Here is a 25,319-nt window from a genome sequence, read left to right as displayed (position 1 = left end):
TTGGGTTTTTCAGGAATTCTGAGCGGCACTGCATTGTAATGGACAGGGCGTATCCTAATGGATATGGTAATCCATCAGCTCCTGTATCCTGCTCGTCTCGTCGCGTATTTTAATAAAAAAAAGATGCAGAATGTTTACAAATTGACATTTTGTTTATGATTGGTTTATTTGGAGGTATAACGTTTCCCGTTCCCGTTTTTTGCAAGACTGCTTGACATTCGGAAAACTTTCGTTGACAGTGTTGTCAGCGATATAATCAACATTTTCCATTTTCTTGGTTTATTCTCAGGTATTCCTTTATACCAAGTATACCTGTAAGGCGAATAATGTTGAATTTACCTACTTTAACATAATATTTAATTAAAATAAATCTAACAAAAATGTCAGTTACATAATTTCATTCATTAAAATTATGCTTATAATAGAAATTATTATCTACTTTTATTTTGGTGTCCTTCTTGTGTAAGATATTTTTTCTAACTCGTCGTTTCGTCTTAAAACGATAATACACATTTTTTGGCACTAATACACTACCGGGTGTCAGAGATAAAGAAATCGCTTATCCTGAATATCCTGGTAAGAAAAATGGGAAAGATTATATAAATTACTAGCTGACCCGGCAAACGTTGTTTTGCCATATAAAGTATAATTCACGCGATAGTTTTATAAGTAATAAAATATTGCCTATATTATAGCCTGTACATCATTTTGTTGTCAATAGTTTTTGCAGCGCACGCAAAAATAGGTTTTCGATTTTACACCTTGTGTTACAAAATAGCAATTTTATTACGGATCCCTAATTTTGAAAAAAAAAACATAGCTTATAGCCTTCCTTGATAAATGGACTACCCAACACTGAAAGAATCATTCAAATCGGACCAGTAGTACCAGAGATTAGCGCGTTCAAACAAACAAACAAACACTGCAGCTTTATAATATTAGTATAGATTAAAATGACACCATACCTTGCCGAGTGTGCAAAATTTCAAATTTATCCGAGATTTTGGAGGGGTCCGTTACATACAAACATACATACATATAGGTACAAGTTTTAGAATAAAATAAAAAAAGAAAAAGGATTGTGTGGTTTTATGAAACCACGGAAAAAGAGAAACTTTTTTTCACATTATAGACATTTAACAAAAATTTTTGGAATGATATTTCATTAAGGGTATAAAAATCGCTTTATCAATCTTAATTTTACACTTGGAAAATTGGAATGATAATGGGGAAATAATAAAAACAAACAAAATAGCATGGATCACTGCCACAAATGAGTAATAGTCTGTACACTACACGGTCAGCTGCTGCGAACTATAGGCGTCACTCGACCGTCACGCGACAGGCAACACACAGGCGAAAAAGTTTGAGACGATGTAATAAAAGTTTCACTTTGATAATTTGTCTGTAATTGTATTAAAATAATTTAACGATATTTAATAACAGGTTATTTTATTTAATCATACGCTATAATAATATTTTTTTTGGTTGTATTTAATACCTTCTTTATTACAATACTGTGAAGTAGCAGTACTACCGTGTCTAACGTAATATGGTTACCAAACGTGGTCATTAAAGGAAGAGGACGAAAAGAAAATTTCTATATGTCAGTGAAAAATGGAAAGGAGTATTCTTGGGTTAAGGTTAACCGATTAAATTAGTAATGGAAAAATAAGAAGAAAAACAAAAATAGTAGATGCACAGAAATGAATAAGGCTCCTAAAATGGCACTGAGCAGGATATATTTGTAGGATGGACAATAATAGATGGACGAAGCGCTTAACAGAGTGGGTACCACGAGAGGAAAAAAGGAGAAAAGGGAGACCACGTAAGAGATGGAGAGACATCTTCATCAACAGATGTGGATCCCATTGGATGCGGACGGCACGAGAAAGAGATGTTTGGAAGGATTTAGGAGAGGCCTACACTACAGAAGCGACTACTACTTTTAAATACTAATAAAATTAAACTGGTATAATAACATTAAATTAAGGCTATTTTTATTTTATTTATTTATTTATTATTACAATATTGTTCTTTCTACAAGTAAAAAAGCACGAGGATAATCTTTGTAAGGATTTTTCTTTTATTTTGCCAAAGAAGAATAACTTCTTACGTGCACTTTTGTTTTGTATTACCAGTGGGAAGCTCCTTTGCACAGGATGCCGACTAGATTATGGGTGCTATGGCGCCAATTTCTGCCGTGAAGCAGTAATGTGTTAGCGTTATTGTGTTTCAGTCTGAAGGGCGCCGTAGCTAGTGAAATTACTGGGCGAATGAGACTTAACATATTATGTCTCAAGGTGACGAGATTTTGGGTTATTCATGAATCCTGACTGGCACTGCATTGTAATGGGCAGGGCGTATGAATTGCCATCAGCTGAACGTCCTGCTCGTCTCGTCCCTTATTTTCATAAAAGAAAGTAAACAAACTGTTGTGTATCCAAGCCACTACAAAATAAATAATTCGTATTGTACTAAAATCTTTTTCGCAGACATTGACAGACCACCTATCCACAAAGAGGTCTTGTGACGGAGTAATGCGTCGTTTCCCGTGCTAGACGCGACGATTAGCCTTCTCTATTTACTTGTCTATCGCACAGAGCTGACATGGCAGCTGACACCGGACGTGCCTGACAGACGAACACCGTTACAATTGCAACACTGACTTAGAAAAACGTTAGCCACGAAACAGCTTGACCGCGCTAATTCCAGTAAAGTACAGTCGAAGCCAGATTACATTCAAAGATATTTGGACATAGCTATGCAGAAAGGACTCAAACCACGCTTTGGTCAAAATAGAGTTAAGTATAAACAATTTGTTATGTTTTTAAAGTGATAATCCTCACTTCTAGGATTAATACACAATTAAATTTGAAAAACAAAATTTTTATGACCGTTGCTGGACTCAAACCCACGACCTCTGGCGTTCCGTGCCAGTGCTCTAACCAACTGAGCTAACCGTTCGAGTGACGTATCGTCATAAAATCTTGTATGCTTTGTCGAACTCTCAGGTTGTGGCTTCATCTACAGGATCTACTTTACAGTTGATAACCTGCTCAATCCCAATATTTGCATATCAGGAAATTGATTTGAGATGTTGCTCTTGTAAATCTAAACAATTTGTTATGTTTTCAAAGTGATAACCATCACTTCTAGGATTAATACACAAATAAAATTTTAAAAACAAAATTTTATGACCGTTGCGGGACTCGAACCCACGACCTCTGGCGTTCCGTGCCAGTGCTTTAACCAACTGAGCTCCTTACGTCTTTCGAACGGTTATTTATTTGTGTAGAGTTAAATATGCCATCGTACTCCTGAAGATCGCATTTGTCATGCAGTGAAAACCCTATTTTTAAAATGTAGACGGAATCTGTTTTTTTAGATATTCATACTATGGAAGGTTATTTAGAGCTGAAACTTCAAATGCCTATAACTAAAAAGTGCCTTTATGTGGTTTGAGTCCTTTCTGCTTAACTGCGTCCATTTATTTTACATGTAGAACTAAATTACAACTTGCGAATGTCGTTGTGTAACAAAAAAAACCTTAGATGATTTATGCGTCTAGATAGAGTCTCTTGCTATTAGACAACCGATAAAAATATTGCAAGGAATATTAGTTTAGTGTGCGTGACAAGCTACGTCTTACACTCGCGATTTGTATGACACTTTGTGTTAGTATGCGTGAATTGTTCAAAATAGAGGTTAGTTCTAAACTCAAGTTTTTTCGACGTTTTCACAGCTGTCATAGTCTATCTAGACCTATAAATGATCTAACATCGAAACTAACATCTAATGAGTTAACCTATGGCAGTTCATTACTGAATTTCTCCCAAAACAATTTGTAATTCGACACATTTCATTAAATATTTTTTAAGGCGAATTTTGTCCTCATATACGAGTCTTAATGAATTCCAAAATTATTGAATTTATAATTAGTTATAAGCATATTAAAGTATGATCCTATGGGGATCAAACTCTTGCGGAGAGAAAGAACTTTAAAAACCATAAAAAAATCATTGCTCTAAAATCTTTTCTTCTAAAAAAATAAATGACAAATGATTTCCCGCCAATTTTTGTTTTTTTTTTATTACTAAGAAGGTTGCAACGTTTCAAAAAATATAACATTCGAAATTCAAATAGTTCCGATTAGCTACAAGTGCAAAACTTTTAGTGTGCCAAATGTAGGAATAAATTTATAAGACCTCCATATAAAAAAAAGAAATTGGAGATTGTTGTAGTTAATTAGATTATAAGCATTTTTTTAAATGGTAAATAAAGAAACTAGAAATAATTTATTTGGGCTCTTGAACATTTTCAAGAACTTTTGATTTATTACAGCTCGCACATAATAATTGGTTCAGAGGCAAAATGACTGATTTAGAAACGGTATGCTTTGCTCTGGAATTTGTGTAGCTTTTTTTAATAAATAATAGCAGGACAGAATTATTTATCAAGTACGACGACAAATAAAGGTTACATGTTTAATTGGCAATTTTTTAAGAAATACAATATTTGGACACGACTGTACCGCACTTAACTGATTTCCTATTCCTACGGCACTTGATTGAAAATCAGTACTTATAGTAAAACGCCTCGATTTAGCACTGCTGCCAAATTCTACTAGCTTTGTTGTGAAAGAAAGTTTTTGAAGCGCCATTGAGCATTAACTGTCTTAGGATGGGTATAAAATGATAAACTCGCGTCAGGCCACCTGACATGATCAAAAATTCGTAAGACTGTCGTTGAAATTATGGATGTAGGTATTTTATCTGACAGGTAAAATTTTTCGTGTGAAATAATTGCAATAGTTCAGAAGTGTTATTTTTTTATATAATAATATAAGTTGTCATTTATGTGTACGATAGCGCAATAAATAAATATTGTATTTAACCACATAAATCCTAGCACTATAATAGTGATAAATAAAGCAATTCACGCTAAACTATTCCCTCCCTATTCCAAAATATTCAAAAATGAACAACATTAATGTTCAAGTTTTCACTTCTGCCGGCACTCCCGGAGTGCAACCCGGACAGTTCTGCACTAAGTGGGACTCCAAATAAGTCCTTATGTTTATAATGATACAACTAACTTGTAAACATAATATACTTAGCGTAATCGAGATTTTCATGTGTTTGTTGCAAGAATTTGTTATGCAAATAAATTTGGAAATATTTGTCATAAGAGCCAACACATTTAATAGTATACCAGTATTATTAATTTACTAGCTGACCCGACAGACGTTGTTCTGTGTATAATAAATAAATAATAATATGAAAAAAAAAAAACCCACTTTTTATTTTCACTTCTTTCGCCCGTTTTACTCAGGTCTGAGGCATTTTTTCGAATGTGTTAGTTTTTTACTTACAATAAGTGGTATTAAGATGTACAGGACATGTCCTATTTTGAGCAAAAATTGAATAAAATACTTTTATGAAAAAAAAAGCTCACTTTTTATTTTCATTTCTTTCGCCTGTTTTTCTCAGGTCTGAGACATTTTTTTTCTAATGGGTGTTGGTTTTTTACTTACAATAAGTGGTATTAAGATGTCCAGGACATGTCCTATTTTGAGCAAAAATTGAATAAAATACTTTTATGAAAAAAAAAGCTCACTTTTTATTTTCATTTCTTTCGCCCGTTTTTCTCAAGTCTGAGAGAAGTCTTTTCGAATGGCTGGTAGTTTTTTACTTACAATATGAGATATTATGATAACAATATAGTATATGTCCTATTTTGATTAAATTATTTGAATTTGAATATAATTCCTCCAAACATTAAAAATATAGTATCAAGGTAGGAATGTTTCTCATAAGAAATATTGTGTAGATACAATCTAAAGGTCGCGACCCACTAAGTATCGAACTTAGGACCGCATATCGCATTGAATCACTGATAATCTCCAACGAACATGAACAATACCTCATAACCTCTAATAAATGAATGCAATTAATGCTATCCTAGGATAGTATGCCAGCTGCTATTGGTAAGTAACTCAAGTGAAGCGATCGTGAATTCCGACAATTGGGGCGATTTCATCGAACGTCAAATCTATTTCCTTTTAGAAATTCTGATTAATTTTTAATATTTTGAAGTAAACTTTCTTTAGGCACGAGTTGCGGGTAACTCAGTTTTTTTCTGACGGAAGTAACGCTCAGTACAAAAGTCAATTGAAAGAATTTTTTAAGCCGTTATAATTTAATGGTTTAAAAAAAATTTCAAATTACTACGTAATATTTTAAAAAATCTCCAAGTTTATTCTAATTATTATTATATTTACTCTATTTATTCTAATTATTATATTTATTCTAATTACTATTATCTATTGTTTATTTATTTATACTATTGCAATAAATAATATATAAGTTTTCAGAAATTTATACAGCCATATTTGTTAATATTTAATAACAACGTCATATTTATATGCCCTAATTATAATATAACCTTCAATTTCTTATTATCAATTATTTTATGAATGAGTGAAAATTTTAAAATGTGCGAATAGACAATAAACTGAATTATAAATAGAATATATAATGAAAATAATTATAAGTCAAATAAAATGGCGGAATCCCAGGAACATTTTACTCTTTCATCAATAAATAAGAATAAAAGAGAAAATCAAGACCTGACCTGTAAAAAGTGTAAGTGTTTATATTCTGATGAATAATAATATCAAATATAACATTATATCATTCTTTGTAAAATATATAAAATCTCACTTGATAAAATAATATTAATTATGTTATTATAAAGGCATTTTTTTATTTTAGGTAGAGAAAATACCAACTTTGCTCAAAAGATGAAGTTATATCGTCAGCTTTTCCCAGAAAAAAAATTGCATAAAATCTAACAATGCTCCTAGCTCTTCAGTAATACGTGAGTGCTTAGTTAGTAACATGGCTTTATTTAATGTAAATTCAATTTAATATATAAATGCATCTGTTAATTATTCCTAAAGTTAATTAATATTAAGTTTTACTTCAATCGCGCGTAAAGATTACATACACACACTTTTTTCTTCTTCTTTGATTATGGGTACCACAAACAACGGCGCCTGTTTCTGCCGTGAAGCAGTAATGTGTAAACATTACTGTGTTTCGATCTGAAGGGCGCTGTAGCGAGTGAAATTACTGGGCAAATGAGACGAAATTCTTGTCTCATCCCTTATTTATAATATAATATTATAACTTAAAAATAATATTATATAATATGTTATATCTCTCCGTATATTATATGTATACCAGTTACAATCATACTAGTAAAGTTCATTAAAGTAATGAAAGTAAATATAAACACGTCTCGAAGTACAATGCACCACTGACTCGCACGGGACATTAAATTACCGGGATCTTTCCTCGGACTAGTGTTTCCGTCGAAAACTAATCAACGAGAACCATTATGAGATCACAGCTGGTCTTAACGTCCACTAATAACTCTTGGCACACCTCGAGCTCATGAGGTATTAGCTCCGACAACACCACAATAGTCCATAATTATGAAATGTGTTGTGATCCCAAAAGGATAGCAATTTTTCTCTGGCCCCGAACAATGCTGGCTAGTAATGAAAGGAGTCAATCAGTGTATGTCTGGTGCATAAGCTTCGGTTAATTTATGCGCTTTGCAGACGTCCCTGTGTTTGTAGTAAACTGTATTTTTAAATAAACCTACAGCGATTTACGGATTTTATTGTCTCTCTTTTGAATTGGGCAGAAATCCATAATTATCCAAATGAAGCGAGTTTTCTTAAGTACCTCCGCTACGATTTGTCTTCAATCAATTCGACACGTGTTTCGCCTCTACACGAGGCATCCTCACGAGATGTTGATTCGCCAAATTCTGACACGAGACTGTCTTGAATTGACACTCAATAAAACTCACAATATTTGGTTTTGTTGTCGCTAAACAGCAAATTGCACAGTTATTTAGCTAGAGGTCCCGGGTTCGAATACGCAGGTGCATTCATTTATATGATGAATATGGAAGTTTTTTTTCCGAGTCATGGATGTTTATATGTTTTTATGTATGTTAAAGTAAGTATATTGTATTAAAGACATCTTTGGGGCAAAAGCCCAATTTATAAAGCCAAAATTATTGGCCAAAAGGTTTGGGGCAAGATAATTTTTGTAAGAGTGTGTCAATATTATATTTATTTATTTTTGGATGCATAAAAATTTTGAGAATTCTAAAATAATGGGTAAATTGAATTTATATTTGAAGTTCATCGAAATAATTTATAATGTTAAAATAATTTAAAGAAATAAACATCTTAACTGTTGCTTCGAAATGTATTCTTGATAATGTTATATATGTGCATAGGCACATAAGTGAATTTAAACAAGTTAAAAAAGTTAAACTTATAATGCCTACTACTCGGCTAAGTCGAGATAGCAAGTGTTTTGTGGGGCGATGTATATGCTTTTACAACAAGATCCCAGAAAATGTTCAAAACAAATATATTACGAAATTCAAAGGAATTGTTAAAAACGTTTGTGTGGTGAAGGTTACTATAACATAAATGACTTTCTTAATGATACCACAGATTGGCAATGGAGCGACCGCCCTCAAGCTATTACATGATAAGTTTTATTGAACGGTATTACATTGTTATAATATTTTTAATGAAAACAAAGAAGCCCACTGAGTTTCATGGGCCCGTTCTTCTCAGGTGTGAGGTATACCTTTTCGAATGGGTGGTACTTTTATACTTTCGTTATGTGATATCATATCCTATTTTGAATAAAATATTTAAATTTGAATAGTAAAGTTTTATTTCTATGCAAACATATTACATTACTTTATATGATTTATATTAAGCATTTATATGATGAATATGGATGTTTGTTTCCAAGTCATGGATGTTTAAATATATTTATGTATGTTTAAGTAAGTATATTGTATTAAATATATCATTGTCTTGTAACCCATAACACAGGCTATATATATGCTTAACTTGGGGCTGATAATTTGTGTAAAAAGTGTGTCAATATTATATTATATATATTATATTGTGTCAATATTATATTACTTACAATAAAATTATTTATATCTTAATCTACGAGTATTTTTAGTAAAAGCCTCGTTCAAAGAATTCCATTCAGTTCTGTTTATTGCTGTCTCTTACCAAATTAGTCCCGAATGAAAACGTAATCTCCTTTTTTTATAATTTGGTTTAAAGCTAGCACGTAGTCTCATAAATTTTTAACTCTTTTGAATCCATCACATAGGAGGCCAAAATTGCATTTACAATGCAGTTGTTAAACATAGCGTACATTCAGAGGCTTTAACTATGATTCAAAAATTAACCCTCTTATTCATAATAGTCTGCTAACTTAAAGCATTGATAATTCTCACTCTGTCTTCTTCTATTGACCTAAGTCAGAATGAGAAAAAACACTCCTAAGCGGCTGTTTACAGTTCTTTTACGAGTTCGATCATAACCTTTAGAGTTTAGAATATTTTTGTCATCATTTTTTTTAATCATTTATTTCAGATACAAAATGACATAGCGAAATATTATTCTGAAAAATGGCAAAACAGTTTGTCGGCAGTAATTCTCGTGTTTCGCATGTTATCAAACCAATGATATGTTCTTTTGTGTGACAATATAATAGTCCCTACAAATATTTAGTCCTTAGTATATTTATTATGGACATTGTGCTAAGTACAACTTTCGCAATAAGTTCTTTACCTGATTTTTTGTTTTACAATTCGACAATTGTGACTTTAACATCATCATCAGTAGGCAAAGGCCTCCCCCAAAGATTTCCGCGACGATCGGTTCTGCGCTGCCCTCATCCAACGTATTCCAGCGATCTTGACCAGATCGTCAGTCCATCTTTTGGGGGCCTACCAACACTGCGTCTTCCGGTACGTGGTCGCAATTCGAGGACTTTACTGCCCCACCAGCCATCTGTCCGGCGCAATTAACAGCGGTCTTTTTTAAAACTTCGTTACAACATAATATGTTATATCGTAAAGTAAAATGTATAATTAAATACCCCCATAGGACGGTCGTTCGACTCCCAATCTGTGGTATCGTTAAGAAAATCATTTATGTTATAGTAAAATTTACCACACAAACGTCTTTTAACAGTTCTTTTGAATTTGGTAATACTTTTTTTGTACATTTTTTGCGATCGTGTTGTAAAAGCATAAAAATCGCCCAATAAAAGGCTTACTAACTCAACTTAACCGAGTAGTAGGCATAACAAGTTGTTGTTTATTCCTCGTGTTAACATTATGATTGTCGCAGTTTCTAGCAAATTTCTCAAGAATATATTAAGATGCAATATTTTTTTTTTCTCTTAATGATTCCTTAAGACCTAGGTTGTAAATAGCGCGAATAACCTTCTTCTGCAGCACAAAGATTGTATTAATATCAGCTGCACTGCCCCATCGTTAATTTTTGATTTAACCCAAAATTCTAAGCGGCATTACAATTACGCTCATCAGTAACAGAACAACAACAGTAACAGAATAATGCACATTACTGCTTCACCGCAAAATCCTTAACCAGTGGGAGGCTCCTCTGCACAGGATGCCAGCTAGGTTATGGGTACCACAACGGCGCTTTTTTCTGTCGCGAAAGTGAAATTACTGGGCAATTGAGACTTAACATCTTATGTCTCAAGGTGACGAGCGCAATTATAGTGCCGCTCAGAATTTTTGGGGTTTTTCATGAATCCTGAGCGGCACTGTAATAGGCAGGAACATCCTGCTGATCTTGTCCTTATTGTCGTAAAAAAAAACGTCACTCTAGAACCCACCTACAATTTATCGAGTGCAATAAAGCCTACCAAAGAGGTTGTGCGAAGTAAGAGATCTCCGTTCTTCTGTTTCTAGATAAAAAATAAAACAACAGAACTACTTTAAATTTTCTTATTTATTAACACTTAGGGATGTACCCTGATATGTTTGCTACCACGCGATTTGCCCTTAAACAAAAACAAAACATAATACAAAATAAAATAGAATTGTTTTTAATTTTAGTTTTCAGAAGTAATTGTGGTTCGGACCTAACATAAATTGACATTTCTTGGAAAGATCTAAATATAACGTTTCGTAAACCGTTATATTATAATTAACTATTCGTTTAGTATTTACATAATAAATTAATGTTGTAACATATTTTTAATCATAAAATATTGTATGTGCTTACAGTTTACATCTTTATTTAATCATACAGTTTATTCAATATTTTGCATATTTTTAACTTTGTCATAAAACTATGTTTAAGTACATTTTAATTGTTAATACAGGATGTTTTACAAATCATACGGGTTTTTAAACTTTTCGTTATCAACAATAACGATTTGACCAACAATACTAATAACATAGACAATACCAAAGAAAACGCAACCAAAAAGTATCCGAGCCTTGTTGCATACAATTAGTATAGTTATTAAATTGGTAACGTAAAATGATCCACTCTATTTTAGGCTCTATATCTTGTGAGCTAAAGTGCAATGTCGCACGCACGCTCGTGGTATTGGCGGGATATTACTACTCATGAATCAATATGTCATAACAAGGCTAACTAACTTTTGCCACTCCACGACTTGTGGAACACATTTTTATCTCGGACACTTTTTGTGCGTGATGGGGGGGATTGGGGGGGAGTCGATTCTATTGTATTGTACGTCAATAAATGTATATTACTTCTGTATAGTATAACCTGTTATTTTTAGATAATTACATATTATCTCATCGAAGTTGTTATCGGTAAGTAAAACAAACGATGGTTAAAAAATATAGTTTTAGAAATACATTTTCTTGCAAAATATATGTTAGTGTTGAATAAAATATGTTAAAAGCTTAGATTAAGGATTGGTCTCCTGAACTAGATAACGCAAGTGGGCGTACTCGAGCCAGTCTCGAACAATGTGTGACGTTGACGTACCACATTATATGTTAAGCTTTGCTGATAATTGAAACTAAAAAGTTGCTTAGTAAAACTTTGTAAAAATAATATTTCAAAAAATAAGAAAGACACTGGGATCACATATCATCAGTAAGTATTTATATTTTATTAATTTCAATGTAAAATAACACGAAGTGTATGTTTCAAAATTTGAAAGATGCCATTGAGTGTCAAGATGCCACGCACTATTATTCTTAAATAATACGGTGACTAGTTGGAGCGCAGCGGAGACCAATCCTTAATCTAATGTTAGAAGTTAGAAAATTATCTCTCATGTCATTCGTCGAAGTTTTATATAAAATATTCATAGGACACGAGCTAAACCGCGACAACGGACTAAAGTTAATTTATTAAATTATCCAATAGATTTTCTACGAGGCCCTCTATTATCTATTTACAATACTTAGTCTAAAAATAATTTAATCACTTACTATACATAGGTACAATGATTATAAATATTATAATTTAATATTATAATACACACTTATAAACTAGCGTCATATTTATCACTGGTGTTTGATACTAATAAAATATACATTTTAAATAATAAAATAATATAAAATAGTTCTATTCACAAAACATTTTCAAAATTATTCACGATGTGAGAACTTCCTAATAAATATTCATGTTATTTTCATAGTTTAACACAATTATTAACTTTACAATTTGTATGAAAGAGAATCTACTTAATACAGAATACATTTACTATTTATAAGAATCTATGTGCTATCTATTATTCTGGAATAAATACTCTTGGAATGTTATATTTAAAGTCATAAATATTTGGTTTGACAAAAATGAAGTGGTGTTTTTTTCTATTAATTTTATTTTATAGTAACATTGGGTGAAACTAAAACTTTCACAAAAGTCAGTTTAGTCCAAAATGCGTTTTAATCTCCATGGTTTCAGTCCGACTTAGAGCGATTTCACACGCTTCGAGCGTTTTTCATGTGTTCAATGTCTTTAATGAAATCTCTTACTATTCTGCCCATAACAACGTCACACGTAAAGCAATTCTTACAAATCTTTGGTTAATCATTTTCAGTGACTTAAATACTGTCATTTGTGTATATTAGGAGATTTTAGAAGCAAATTTTCATGACGTATCAACGTATCACACATCAAATATAAACGCAATATGGAGATACCGGGTAGGAACATTCTTATATTAACATTTTATCGTAAATCTAAATCATCTAGATGTATACGACGTCGTAATCTCGTCTGACAAGTCTATTTTGTTATAAAACAAGGGTGAGTTCACATGGGATGTCGTTGTGAGGGGCTGTGATCGGGGCGCGAGGATTGCGCTGAGGGGGGTGGATATGGGCAGTATCGCAGTGGTGTCGGAGGTTTCTGGAGCCACAGGTCTGGTGGTAGCCCCAAGGGTTGAGGCCACGCTGAGGGCCAGGCTCGTCCTCCGAGGGCTAGCAGTTGCAATGCTGGCGGAGTTCTCGCCCAGGCCGCTCGTTTCTCCGCCTCTTCTTCTCCTGTCGTAGTCCCTCCGGCGTAAAGTCGTAATGGTGAGCGTAGAAGTTGCTGTTCCATCAGCATCAGTTCCATTGGATCCCTGGAAACAAGAGAGAGTGATTTAAATCAAACCATCCTTTTTAAAAAGTAAGAAAAATGGGATCAACGCAGGACTAAATTTATTTGCTTGCTTTGCCTATGATACGTTTGAATATTAAAAAGGCATATACGCTTTTACATTTATTAAACCATAAGACATAAGCTCAACTAAAAAACATGGTCATTAAAAGGCATAAAAGGCATTTATTTTCTCAAAATTGATTCCTTTAGAATTCTTTTTGATGTCATTTCTTATAACCACTAGATACTACTACCGCTTCGGAAACAAATGGCGCTCTGAGAGAGAAGAAGCGGCGCAAGAAACTCTCCCAGCATTCTTTTTTTGCACTCTTTTCAATAAAAATATACAATATTGTACAGTCATTTCTATCGCTATAAAATAATCACAATCTAGTCCCAGGCTGTGCGATCATTTAGATATTCAGCAGTGGAGTAATAGGATTTACGACAGAGCCATTTTTCTATAAAACATTTAAATTTATTTATAGATAATGCCTGAACAGTGGCTGGGACTTTATTATAGAAGTGTATACATTTACCCTTAAAGCTATTATGTATCTTATTATTAATATTCTTAAACACTTTAAAATAGCCATTTTTACCTCGCTCTTTTAGCATTATATACTAAATCAACTATGTAAATACTCTTAAAAGGAGAAAATAATTGACGTTATCCTTATACGAACAACAGAACCGTGGCCACCCAGAGGTCGTTGACCATTATTCAATATTTTTTAATATCAAAGATGAGATTACATATTTATTGCATTTCTCTCAAAATCATTCCATCTGTTCACATAATATTAGCCAGATAAAACAATATAAAAAATAATGAATCCTGCTCTGAAAGCCATGTAGTCCGGTCAATTTAGACATCCGAAGATACATAAAGTCCCAACAAGCTGAAAATCAGTGAAATTGTTCAAAACATAATTATAAACAATGTTTAGAAGTTCCCCATCATTCCCGTGTATGGAAAATTTTTTATTCGAGGTCTAAGGTCATAAAATGAGTTTTTCGCGATTTTCAGCAAAACGGTAAGTTCTATCATAAAAGTACCTCGGACAAAATTGTAGATCACAAAATTATCTATAAAAATGTATCAATACTTTTTTTCTTACAAGCCACCGTTTCTCAGATATAACGATTCAAAAAGTTATAAAAGTTGTTATCGTCATAATATGCACACGTTTCCACGCCACTTATGAGGTAGTGTACTTAGCGCGTTTTCTTTGACCTTGAATAAAAAAAAATCCATACACGGGTATGATGGGGAACATTTAAACATTGTTTATAATTGTTTTAAACAATTTCACTGATTTTCAGCTTGTTGGGACTTTATGTAACTTCACTCTCATTTTTTGGTCTAAATTGACCGGACTAATGTTAACTGACAAACAGAATCTTCAATTTTTTTGATATAGTTAATAATATATTGATAATTTTATTTTACTTTTAGCATATTAAACAACTCCTTATAAAATGTTTAGTGAGTAAAGCATAATAAAATATAATGTGAATATTAATATTCAGTAAATTTATTGAAAGTTTATCACTGATTCGGAAAAATGGAAATTCGGAAGACCGGGCCCACACATAACGAATTCGGCAAAGTGAATAAAGGGGATCAATCGATTCAAATTCAAATATTTTTATTTCAAATAGGATATTATGAAATCGCTTTTCATTGTCAAAAACTACCACCCATTCAGAAACGAATAGAACGGAAAGAAGAGCGGGCCCAAGAAGCTCAGCGGACTTTTTCTTTTTTTGAATTGGTAGTTCTAACTTATTTATAAAAACCCAGCGCGACATTTTAAGACGTAACTTATTTTCAATAGTGTTAAATTATAAATAAATAAATATTCACAGAAATAATGGAAAATTTATTGAAGTAGGCGTTACTTTGCGGAAATCCATAATTATACAAATGATTTAAGATTTCTTTAGTGTTAATTCCGCCAATATTTATTTTTAAATAATTCGACTCGTGTTTCGCCTCTACACCTCGTCTCGTGCCAGATTTTGGCGAGAAAACATGTCCTGAGGATGCCTCGTGTAGAGGCGAAACACGTGTCGAATTGCTTAAAAACAAATATTGGCGGAATTAACACTAAAGACAACTTAAATCATTTGTATAGAAATAATGGAGGAAATGGAAGTAAGTTGGAAAGCATTAGCGAATTAAGAGTAAATTTATAACTAGATAAATTCCCCGAAGGAGTTATATCGCAACAGTGCTGTGTCCGTTAGCTTTCAGCAGCCCGTAGACCATAAAACAGTTTCTTCGAATATGGCGCGCGGGCGGTCACCGACGGCCACATGTTTTCGCAACTCATAAAACTATATTACGTTAAATCGTTAAGTAGTATCATGTACCTTCTAATAAATTCCAAAATTCTGAGAATACATTCTGTAATTCTGCTACCGTGAATATAGTTGCAAGCCGTACTCTAAAATTAAGTATTATACTTTATAATATGTTCTAATATGGTATTCATCTCTCTCTTTTCTTCTCACTCTCCTTTTACTGTAAAACTATATTACATCTAATCGTTAAGCACCTAGTATATGTACCTTCAAATAAATTCCAAAATTCTGAGAATACATTCAGTAATTCTGCTACCGTGAATATGCTAACGATAGGGTTGTCGAAAGGATTGAGGATTTAGGCATTACACAAATAAAATTTAAAAATAAAATTTTATGAACGATGCGGGACTCGAACCCATGAGTAGATTTGCAAGAGCAACTTCTCAAGTCAATTTCCTGATATGTAAATATTGGGGTTGAACAGATTATCAACTGTAAAGTAGATCCTGTAGATGAAGCCACAACCTGAGTGTTGAACAAAGCATACAAGATTTTATGACGATACTTTACTTGTGCGGCTGGCTCAGTTGGAAGAGCGCTCACACGGAACCCGAGAGGTTCTAGGTTCGAGTCCGTTCATAAATTTTGTTTACAAATTTTATTTGTGTAATTAATCCCAGAAGTGAGTCACTTTAAAAAATAACCAATTATTGTTTATGTTATTTTGTGAAACAAAATAGTTTCTTTTATGAAATTATGCCACACAATTTATTTTAATCATTATTCCTAAAATAAGTAAGTTGTTGAAGATATAAGCATTCCGTACAGTGAATGGTTTAGCCGAAGTAAGTTTACGAGAGCATCGAGTTGCTAAGTTAACGAAGCATTGGATAGTCTCGACAGCCAAGTGCGGAGACCGTCGCAACCGGTAACGGTTTATGGCTGGTCGGTTTATCGGTTCTTGGACGCAGACCGCCGCGGCCGCCTCACATTTCACACTAACTGCGCTATTTTCGCAGCTCTACGAACCGTTATTGGTACCAATGAGGTACAAATGATACAATTGGAACTATTATTTGATGTCGATATTATGTAGTAGTTACAACTTTTACCTGTACTTCGCTAAAACGATATAGTCAACTCTCCCAGCATTCTTTTATTGCACTCTTTTCAATAAAAATATACAATATTGTACAGTCATTTCTATCGCTATAAAATAATCACAATCTAGTCCCAGGCTGTCCGATCATTTAGATATTCAGCGATGGAGTAATAGGATTTACGACAAAGCCATTTTTTTATAAAACATTTAAATTTTTTTACCCTTAAAGCTATTATGTATCTTATGAAGCCTACTAGAATTAGTTACAAGCAATCCCTTATTTCTAGTGTTATAATAATGAAAATCACTATTAAGAACTATTACTTAGTGAAAGTCGAATAAACTTTATACAATTAGACTTAAACTGAGCCATTTTGAATCATCGCTATAAATATTTCTTATAAATTACTGACTCTACCATATGTTCGGAAAAAGTAGAGCTCGTGAGAAGAACATACAAGATACTCAACGGCCACTCTATTCAATCAAATAGATTATTTTACAATGGCTGTAATATACATAACAAATTTAGAATTTTACGTCTCAATAAAAATAGAGAACTATTAAAAAATACTCATTAGATTTTTCATCTCGATCATAATATTTTCTTATCTATCTATCTATATATATAAAAATTAATTACTGTTTGTTAGTCTCGCTAAAACTCGTGAACGGCTGGACCGATTTGGCTAATTTTGGTCTTGAATTATTTGTGGAAGTCCAGGGATGGTTTAAAAGGTGAATAAATAGGAAAATGCTGCTAAATTAAATAAAAACAACATTTTTTTTTCCTTTCATGTGTCCATACATAATTTCTATGAGAGAATTTATTGACGCACGGTTTGACAGTTCTGCTGTGAAACAATTTCATTACGACAGCAGGGCGTATATTTTACGAAGTAATTTTTGATATTATGATATATTATTGACAAATTCATATAAAAACATTATTTTATTAATTATATACAGAACATTGTCGGTCGGGTCAGCTAGTTTTAAATAATTTCATTTGAATAAATAACTATTAGTTGTCCAAATCTTGATATCAGCCAATAAAGTATGTAATACTCAACGCATAGATCATTTATACGTCTAGATAGACGGTGACAAGTGTTAAGGCGACACTAAATGCCGGCGACCTTGAGCGATATAAGTTCAAGGCTCCTATGTAACAAAGCCAATATTTTCAAAATTCTTGCGTCGAAAATTTAACATTTTCACAGGCGCAAACAGTTTAATTGCTTACAATCCTCATTATTGATTACTAATCTTAATAAATGTACCAACACAAAAAACTAAAAGCTATAAGAACAACTTTTATGAGAGCAGTATACTAAACAAATGCATCATGCCGAAAAAAAACTTGTTTAACTGCAAACAAAACTGGTAATTCATAATAGCTCTGAAGTGTTAAGTTTAACTAACAGCAAGCATTAGCAACCTACAAATTAGACTCAAGGGTATGTGTAACATGATAAAATAGTGTTCATAGCTCCAAATGCTACATATTCACCACAAAACTTGTCTGAAAACACCGTGTTTGCGTGTTTTCTGCTTAGTCTTCGCCTTAAAACGTCAAAAATTGTGGTTGATAGTTAATCTCTATTTTGAACAATGCACGAACAGTAACACAAAGTGTCATACAAATCGCGAGTGTAAGACGTAGCTAGTCACGCACACTAAAGTAATCAACCTGGCCTGTTTTCATATGTTGTGAAGTAGCAAGAGGCTCTATTTAGACGTATTATTTAATGAAAATAAGGGACGAGACGAGCAGGACGTTCAGCTGATGGTAATTGATACCCTGCCCATAACAATGCAGCACCGCTCAAGATTATTGTAATACCCAAAAATTCTGACTTGAAAACAGATTGAAATTTGAAAAACAACACAAAATTTTATGAACGATGCGGGACTCGAACCCACGACCTCCGGTGTTCCGTGCCGGTGCTCTAACCAACTGAGGCAACCGTTCGATTACCGTCTCGTTATAAAATTCTGTTTGCTTTGTTCAACTCTCAGGTTGTGGCTTCATCTACACGATCTACTTTACAGTTGATAACCTGCTCAACCCCAATATTTGTATATTAGGAAATTGACTTGAGATGTCGCTCTTGTAAATCTATGTTATGTTTTTAAAGTAATAACGTGACAATTTTATTTGTGTATTAATCCTAGAAGTGAGGGTTATCAATATAAAAACATAACATATTGTTTAAAATCACTCAAATCACATTTGTTTGATAAACGACGATATTACAAGATGGACCGTTAAAATGGCGTGTCGGTGCAGGTTTCAAGGAGATGGAACGCGGTATGAAATCGGCGTGACGTCACGAAGACCCGTGACGAATATAATCTATCACCGACGAGCCGGAGGCGCCTCGACCGTCCATAATAACAGGCCCTTTGCCTTTTTTACTATGATAAAAAGAAATAGATGCTGTCGTAGGATCTGAACACTGTAAGTTATTGTTCACGCGTTATAATACGATCTCAATAATTGATTTATTAATATTCAGTAGTGTTTAAGCGAAACTAATGTATAAATTGTTTTTAAAACGATTCATCACTTTAATGAATATTATCTACGGGTACTGCTGTTTAAAACTGTAGGCTCCGTCTATATTTACAATAAATTACGAGTGCTCATAGCCAATGACGTTCAATACATACATAAGGACATAATATCATTCTCGCAGTCTGATAGCGGAACGGCAAATGTATGATTAAGGCGGCACTAAATGCCGGCGACCTTGAGCGATATGAGTTCACGGCTCCTATGTAAGAAAGCCAATATTTTAAAAATTCTTGTGTCGAAAATGTAACATTTTAACAGGCGCAAACAGTTTAATTGCTTACAATCCTCATTATTGATTACTAAACTACACAAAAAACTAAAAGCTATAAAAACAACTTCTATGAGAGCAGTATACTAAACAAATGCATCATGCCGAAAAAAAACTTGTTTAACTGCAAACAAAACTGGTAATTCATAATAGCTCTGAAGTGTTAAGTTTAACTAACAGTAAGCATTAGCAACCTACAAATTAGACTCAAGGGTATGTGTAACATGATAAAATAGTGTTCATAGCTCCAAATGCTACATATTCACCACAAAACTTGAAAACACCGTGTTTGCGTGTTTTCTGTCTACCCTTCACCTTAAAGACACTGTAAGCACACTTCTACTTAGTCGTGTTTCAACTGTCACTGTTCGAGTCAAAACCGAACTGAAGAAATGTTTTACATTGCTGCTTATTGACCAAGAATTTTTAAACAACTGGAGTAAACGCGATAATGTATAGATGTAGCAGTCTTCTAGTAATTCGTGGCATTTCGGATAGACCATCATTGCTCATTGCATATATTATATTACCTAGCCCATCCCGCCCGCTTCGCTGCGCAAATTTTAAAAGGAAATAAATTATTAATGAAGGAACGTTGTATTTCTAAAAATAAGTAGCTATAAACCATCTAGGCATGGTTTAGGCGTGATTGAGCCTCAAACAAATACCATTTTCATTTATATATATAGAGATATTACAAGTACTACTTGTATAGTGGTAATACCATATATTTAAAATAGCTGTGCCCCGCGGTTTCACCCGCGTTTTTCTCGTTTCCGTGGAAATACCGAGATAAAATATTGCCTATATTATAGCCTGTACATCATTTTGTTCTATTGTCAATAGTTTTTGCAGCGCACGCAAAAATAGGTTTTCGATTTTACACCTTGTGTTACAGAATAGCAATTTTATTACGGATCCCTAATTTTGAAAAAAAAAAACATAGTTATAGCCTTCCTCGATAAATGGACTACCCAACAATGAAGGAATCATTCAAATCGGACCAGTAGTACCAGAGATTAGCGCGTTCAAACAAACAAACACTGCAGCTTTATAATATTAGTATAGATAAGAACGTAAAGTGTAACCCCCTTATTCATAATAGTCTGTTAACTTAAAGCATTGCCAATTCTCACTCTGTCTTCTTCTATTGACCTAAGTCAGAATGAGAAAAAGCACTCCTAAGCGGCTGTTTAAAGTTAGCGGACCATTATGGATAAGGGGGTAAGTGCCTTAGGTAGGGTTAAGGTATATTTGTCTGTGGACGAACAATCCTTGATCAATTCTAGACGAGAATCGTACCTAACTCAGATTGCCACTTAAACTGTAATGCTGACAAAGTTATGAGATAGGTATGTATGTATTAACGTTTGAATTTTATATTTCGGGTTATCAGAGCGTTGATGATATATTTATGATGATACCAGCATCACTGACTTTGGGTATTTATACCAACTCGCCGACAAATTACAGGGCGGCGACTCTTAGAAGTGAAGGGGCGAATCGAATGAAGTTATCGATACATCGAAGTGTGATACGATTTTATGATTTGCAACAATCGATAGTGTAAATTGAACGTTAGTCGATTGTTATCTAACTTTTCAGTTTTTTTTAAATTAAAGGTATACTGTTTTCTTGTTCTCTGTTTTTAATGTTCATAGTGTTATAATGACGTTCAAAGGATCAAAACGGAATGTAATATGCTTTACGGAATTGAATACTAAAATTTTATTACCTATATATTTTATCTGCAGTCATTTTTAAAAAGATCATTTCAAGATTATGTTGTGTGTTTATGTAGAGCCTATGAATTATTTGCCATTGCATTAAATAATGAATTGTTGTATCTATAATAATTTATAAACATAGCTATAACAAATATAGAGGACTATCCTCGGAGTTTCCTCCGAGTTCGAATCAGAAATAAGGAAATCCGTAGGAGAAGCAAAGTTACCGTCATAGCCCAAATGATTGCGAATCATAAGTGGCAATTGGCGCGGTTCATAGCTCGAAGGGCAGATGGCCGTATGGGCAGTAAAGTCCTCGAATGGCGATCACACACTGGAAGACGCAGTGTTGGTAGGAACCCATAAGATGGACTGATGATCTGGTCAAAATCGCCGGAATACGAAGGATCAGGGCAGCGCAGGAGCGATCGTCGTGCAGATCTTTGGGGAAGGCCTTTGTCCAGGTGTGGACGTCTTCCGGCTGAGATGATGATGATAAATAAAGCCAACCAATGGACCAGAATCAAACAAATTTCAGTATAATTGTACAAGTTGTTATAGAATAATTTCTTTCTAATTGTAGGACCGATCATCGTCGTGAATGATGAAATATATTTGTACCTCAATAAATAAAGCTGAGAAAAGCATAATAATGGGCAGTATAATTTTGAAATTAAAACACGGTAACCCTAAAATACAAGCAAACAAAAACGTTGATGCTGTCATATGAAATGAGAGAAACGAATTAAGAGCAGTGGCAATCTACGAAGAGATAGCATCGAAGTGCGTTCAAGTGAATTATATGTTAAGTTACTGCCACTTACATCGCACAGTAGCTGCGGACATTGATCTCAGAGTATGAACATTCATTATTCTACTTTCTAAGGCACAGGAGCGACTAGGTGAGACTTAACAACTGCTCTTAATATTACTTGATTATTGGCTACGCTGGTTTATAATGCTTTAATTCATTACCAGCTTTTATTGGCGATTTAATATGCGTCGACGCTTAAGTTATTAAGGAATTATATGTCAGAAAATGTATTAGTTACAATGTTTCTCATGAACTATACAAATATAATACAGTGCAAAAATCATTATGTACAAAAGGATTTAAAATAAGGCTTACAGTGGACCCTACACTACAGCAAATTGTATCGCGGGCTTGATAAACTTTATAAACAAACACGATTGCATCTTTGGTGGCACGAGTGGATTTCAAACATTAAAATTACAAATGTATTAGAGAAATAAATATAAATAAATAATTGAAACTGATAAGAGTTATATTTTAATATTAAAGAGTTATAGATCACTTTTATGAAACTTAAAAGTGTCGTTTTGTGTGTTGTTGTGTTTGTGAATTTACTTTATATTATTATTATTATTGTTGAGATATGATGGATTCAGCACTTTTATAATATGTAGCTTACAAGACGGATGTTATTTTGTTTTAAACGGAAAAGATGGGGGAACGAGATAAATTCAACAGAAGGAACCACCTGGATTAGATAAACCAGGAACCGAAAATATTAATGAAGCCTTTGCCAGAGGGCAAACAGACGAAGTTATCGTGATCGTTATTAAAGTATCATGTAATTTGTCTAAATAAAGAGCTTAAAAGTTAAACTGAAGTAAGTGAACCCCACGCTGAGGTAAAAGAAACAAAAACAATCGGAGCTCAAGCAATCGGTAGCGAGCCAAGAATGTGGTAATTGCGTTGATAGCATCTCGAACACGCCGTCAATCAGTCGAGTGGTGAAGTATCAACGCGGCGGCCGAACTGTGCTGTATCAATTAATACAAATCGGTAGCCGGGTACTGACGTGCACTGAGATTAGATTATTAAAAGGTCCACTAACCCCACTGATTACTATCTGCTTGTACGATGCGTGAACGCCCTCGATATTCGATATTCTTCTACACGTAGTTTTTTTTATCGGATGAAGAGAAAATCTGTGGTAAGTTCTCAACACATTTGTGGAGAACATTGAAGTTCTTTGATTGCTTGTATCAATCTCCAAGGACTACTTGTGTCCGAGAAATCAGAAGGCAAGAGACGATAAGATTATACGCCAGATATTACTTTATATGAGAGCAACCTTCTAAAATTTTTGTAGGCTATGGATTTTGGCCTCCTAAAGGAAATAGGACTCTGGGAGTGGATCTGGACTCATTCCAGAGATGCGCTATTGAAAAGACGTTCAATTATACATGCACATTTTCTATTTACACCTCCTAGAGGAGATTAAGTCATAATCATCTTGTGTAAAGAATCAGACACACTGCAACATGTTTTTATATAAAAAAAGGGACAAGAAGAGCAAAACCTTCACATAGTGGTAAGTGATGAGGAATGATAATGAAATTTGACTGTACTTAGTACAGGATCTGGCGCATTCTTCTACCGCAAGTGCAAACACTGCTTGTGATTCAGCTTAAATAACACGACACAAGGTTTACTCTCTTGCTGACGATGGCAATTGAGATGTCGATCAGAATTTTGGGATATTTCAAGAATCCTTATTGGCACTACATTGTAATGGGTAGGGCGTGTAACTTACCACCAGGTTGACTCGCTTTAGCACCTCTCGTTATTGGTTACCATTTAAAATTACACTAAATATTCCACAGTTTATGAAAACTTGAAATTTACTAAGATTACAATTTCTGCTTGTGTTGGTTGCGGTAAATCAGTTTGCCCCAAATATTACGGTGAACTAAAATCATGCTATACTGTATAAAAATATTGCAAAACATTTATGCCCCGTACGTACCAGAGGAACCGGTCAGCCGTGTATTGCCCCGACGATGGGCAGTTAATAGAAACGCGCTTTAATTTGTCGTTTAGGGCATAATGAGCAGTGTGCCCTGTGATTACGGGCACCGCCGCCGCGGGCCGCCGTTGACGTGTTGCTCGATTTCTTTACATAACTACGAGTTCTCGAACATATTTATCGAAAGTAACATTTATACTGTCGTTTTTTTTGTAATAAATCATACGCTTCAGAACACCACTTTAACGGGTAATTTTAACACTGGGATTTTAATATCAAATTGTATTTAGGGTTCCATCTGAAATCGAATTTTTTCGAGTTTTTACTTCGATTATAGCTCTGTCACCCACGTCCGTATTTTCATTCTAGGACCCTCCAAAGATTTTTAACGCTATATATATATATTTGTAACTTTTTGACTTAACTTATTTGAATGTGTTTTTGTCCCGCATGGTATCCGATTTACTTGAAAATTTGCATCTTTCTCAAGAACCGATGACAATACAATATTTTCACACAAGTGAAGATTTTTTGGGTTTATGGGGCAGTGTGTATCAATTACGAAACGATGAACGTTCTACTCGTTTCGTTCCTTATTTTCATAAAAAAACGTACAATCTAAAAAGAACTCGATGCGTTTGATTATAAGTGCTTACTACTAGTAAGTTTTAAGGCGATTAACCTGAAATAAGGGGATGAATTTATTGCTTATTTTATTAGTACTAAATTGTTTCCTAAATGTCTTAAGGCATTCTCTTGGCAAGTGTCGTAAAAATAATTTTTGGTCTCACCACGCGTGTACAGAATTTAAGTTGTAGTTGAACGATCGAGTTTTCATAGTATGGTATGAAGGCATGGGAACGCCTGGTTTGGTCTGCCTCCGGCCAATTCTCGCTCTCACACCGGTGTCGGTCACCGGTACTGGTTGCCGATTGCCGGACGATACAACTTAACATAATTAGTCGAAATCGAAACATGAAACATACAGCAATTATATTTATAATATCTTAGTATCGGGGAAAGTGTAGGAAAATA

The 25,319-nt window shown here is 33.8% G+C and overlaps 1 protein-coding gene across 1 annotated transcript in view; it reads right to left on the bottom strand.

The window, feature by feature from the left end:
- Nucleotides 1–10,870: 10,870 nt before the first annotated feature.
- LOC126968950 (T-box transcription factor TBX20-like) overlaps nucleotides 10,871–25,319 on the bottom strand; it is a 118,547-nt gene continuing 104,098 nt past the window's right edge. Inside the window, exon 6 of the mRNA XM_050814190.1 lies at nucleotides 10,871–13,496. Within this exon, the coding sequence (XP_050670147.1) occupies nucleotides 13,187–13,496 (310 nt within the window). The 3' untranslated portion in view covers nucleotides 10,871–13,186. The remainder of the gene's footprint in view (nucleotides 13,497–25,319) is intronic.

Source organism: Leptidea sinapis, chromosome 17 (genome assembly GCF_905404315.1).
Source record: "Leptidea sinapis chromosome 17, ilLepSina1.1, whole genome shotgun sequence".
Classification (NCBI taxonomy): Eukaryota; Metazoa; Arthropoda; class Insecta; order Lepidoptera; family Pieridae; genus Leptidea; species Leptidea sinapis.
The sequence above is the reverse complement of the archived record's forward strand: the minus strand, read 5'-3'. Positions and strand labels throughout refer to the sequence as shown.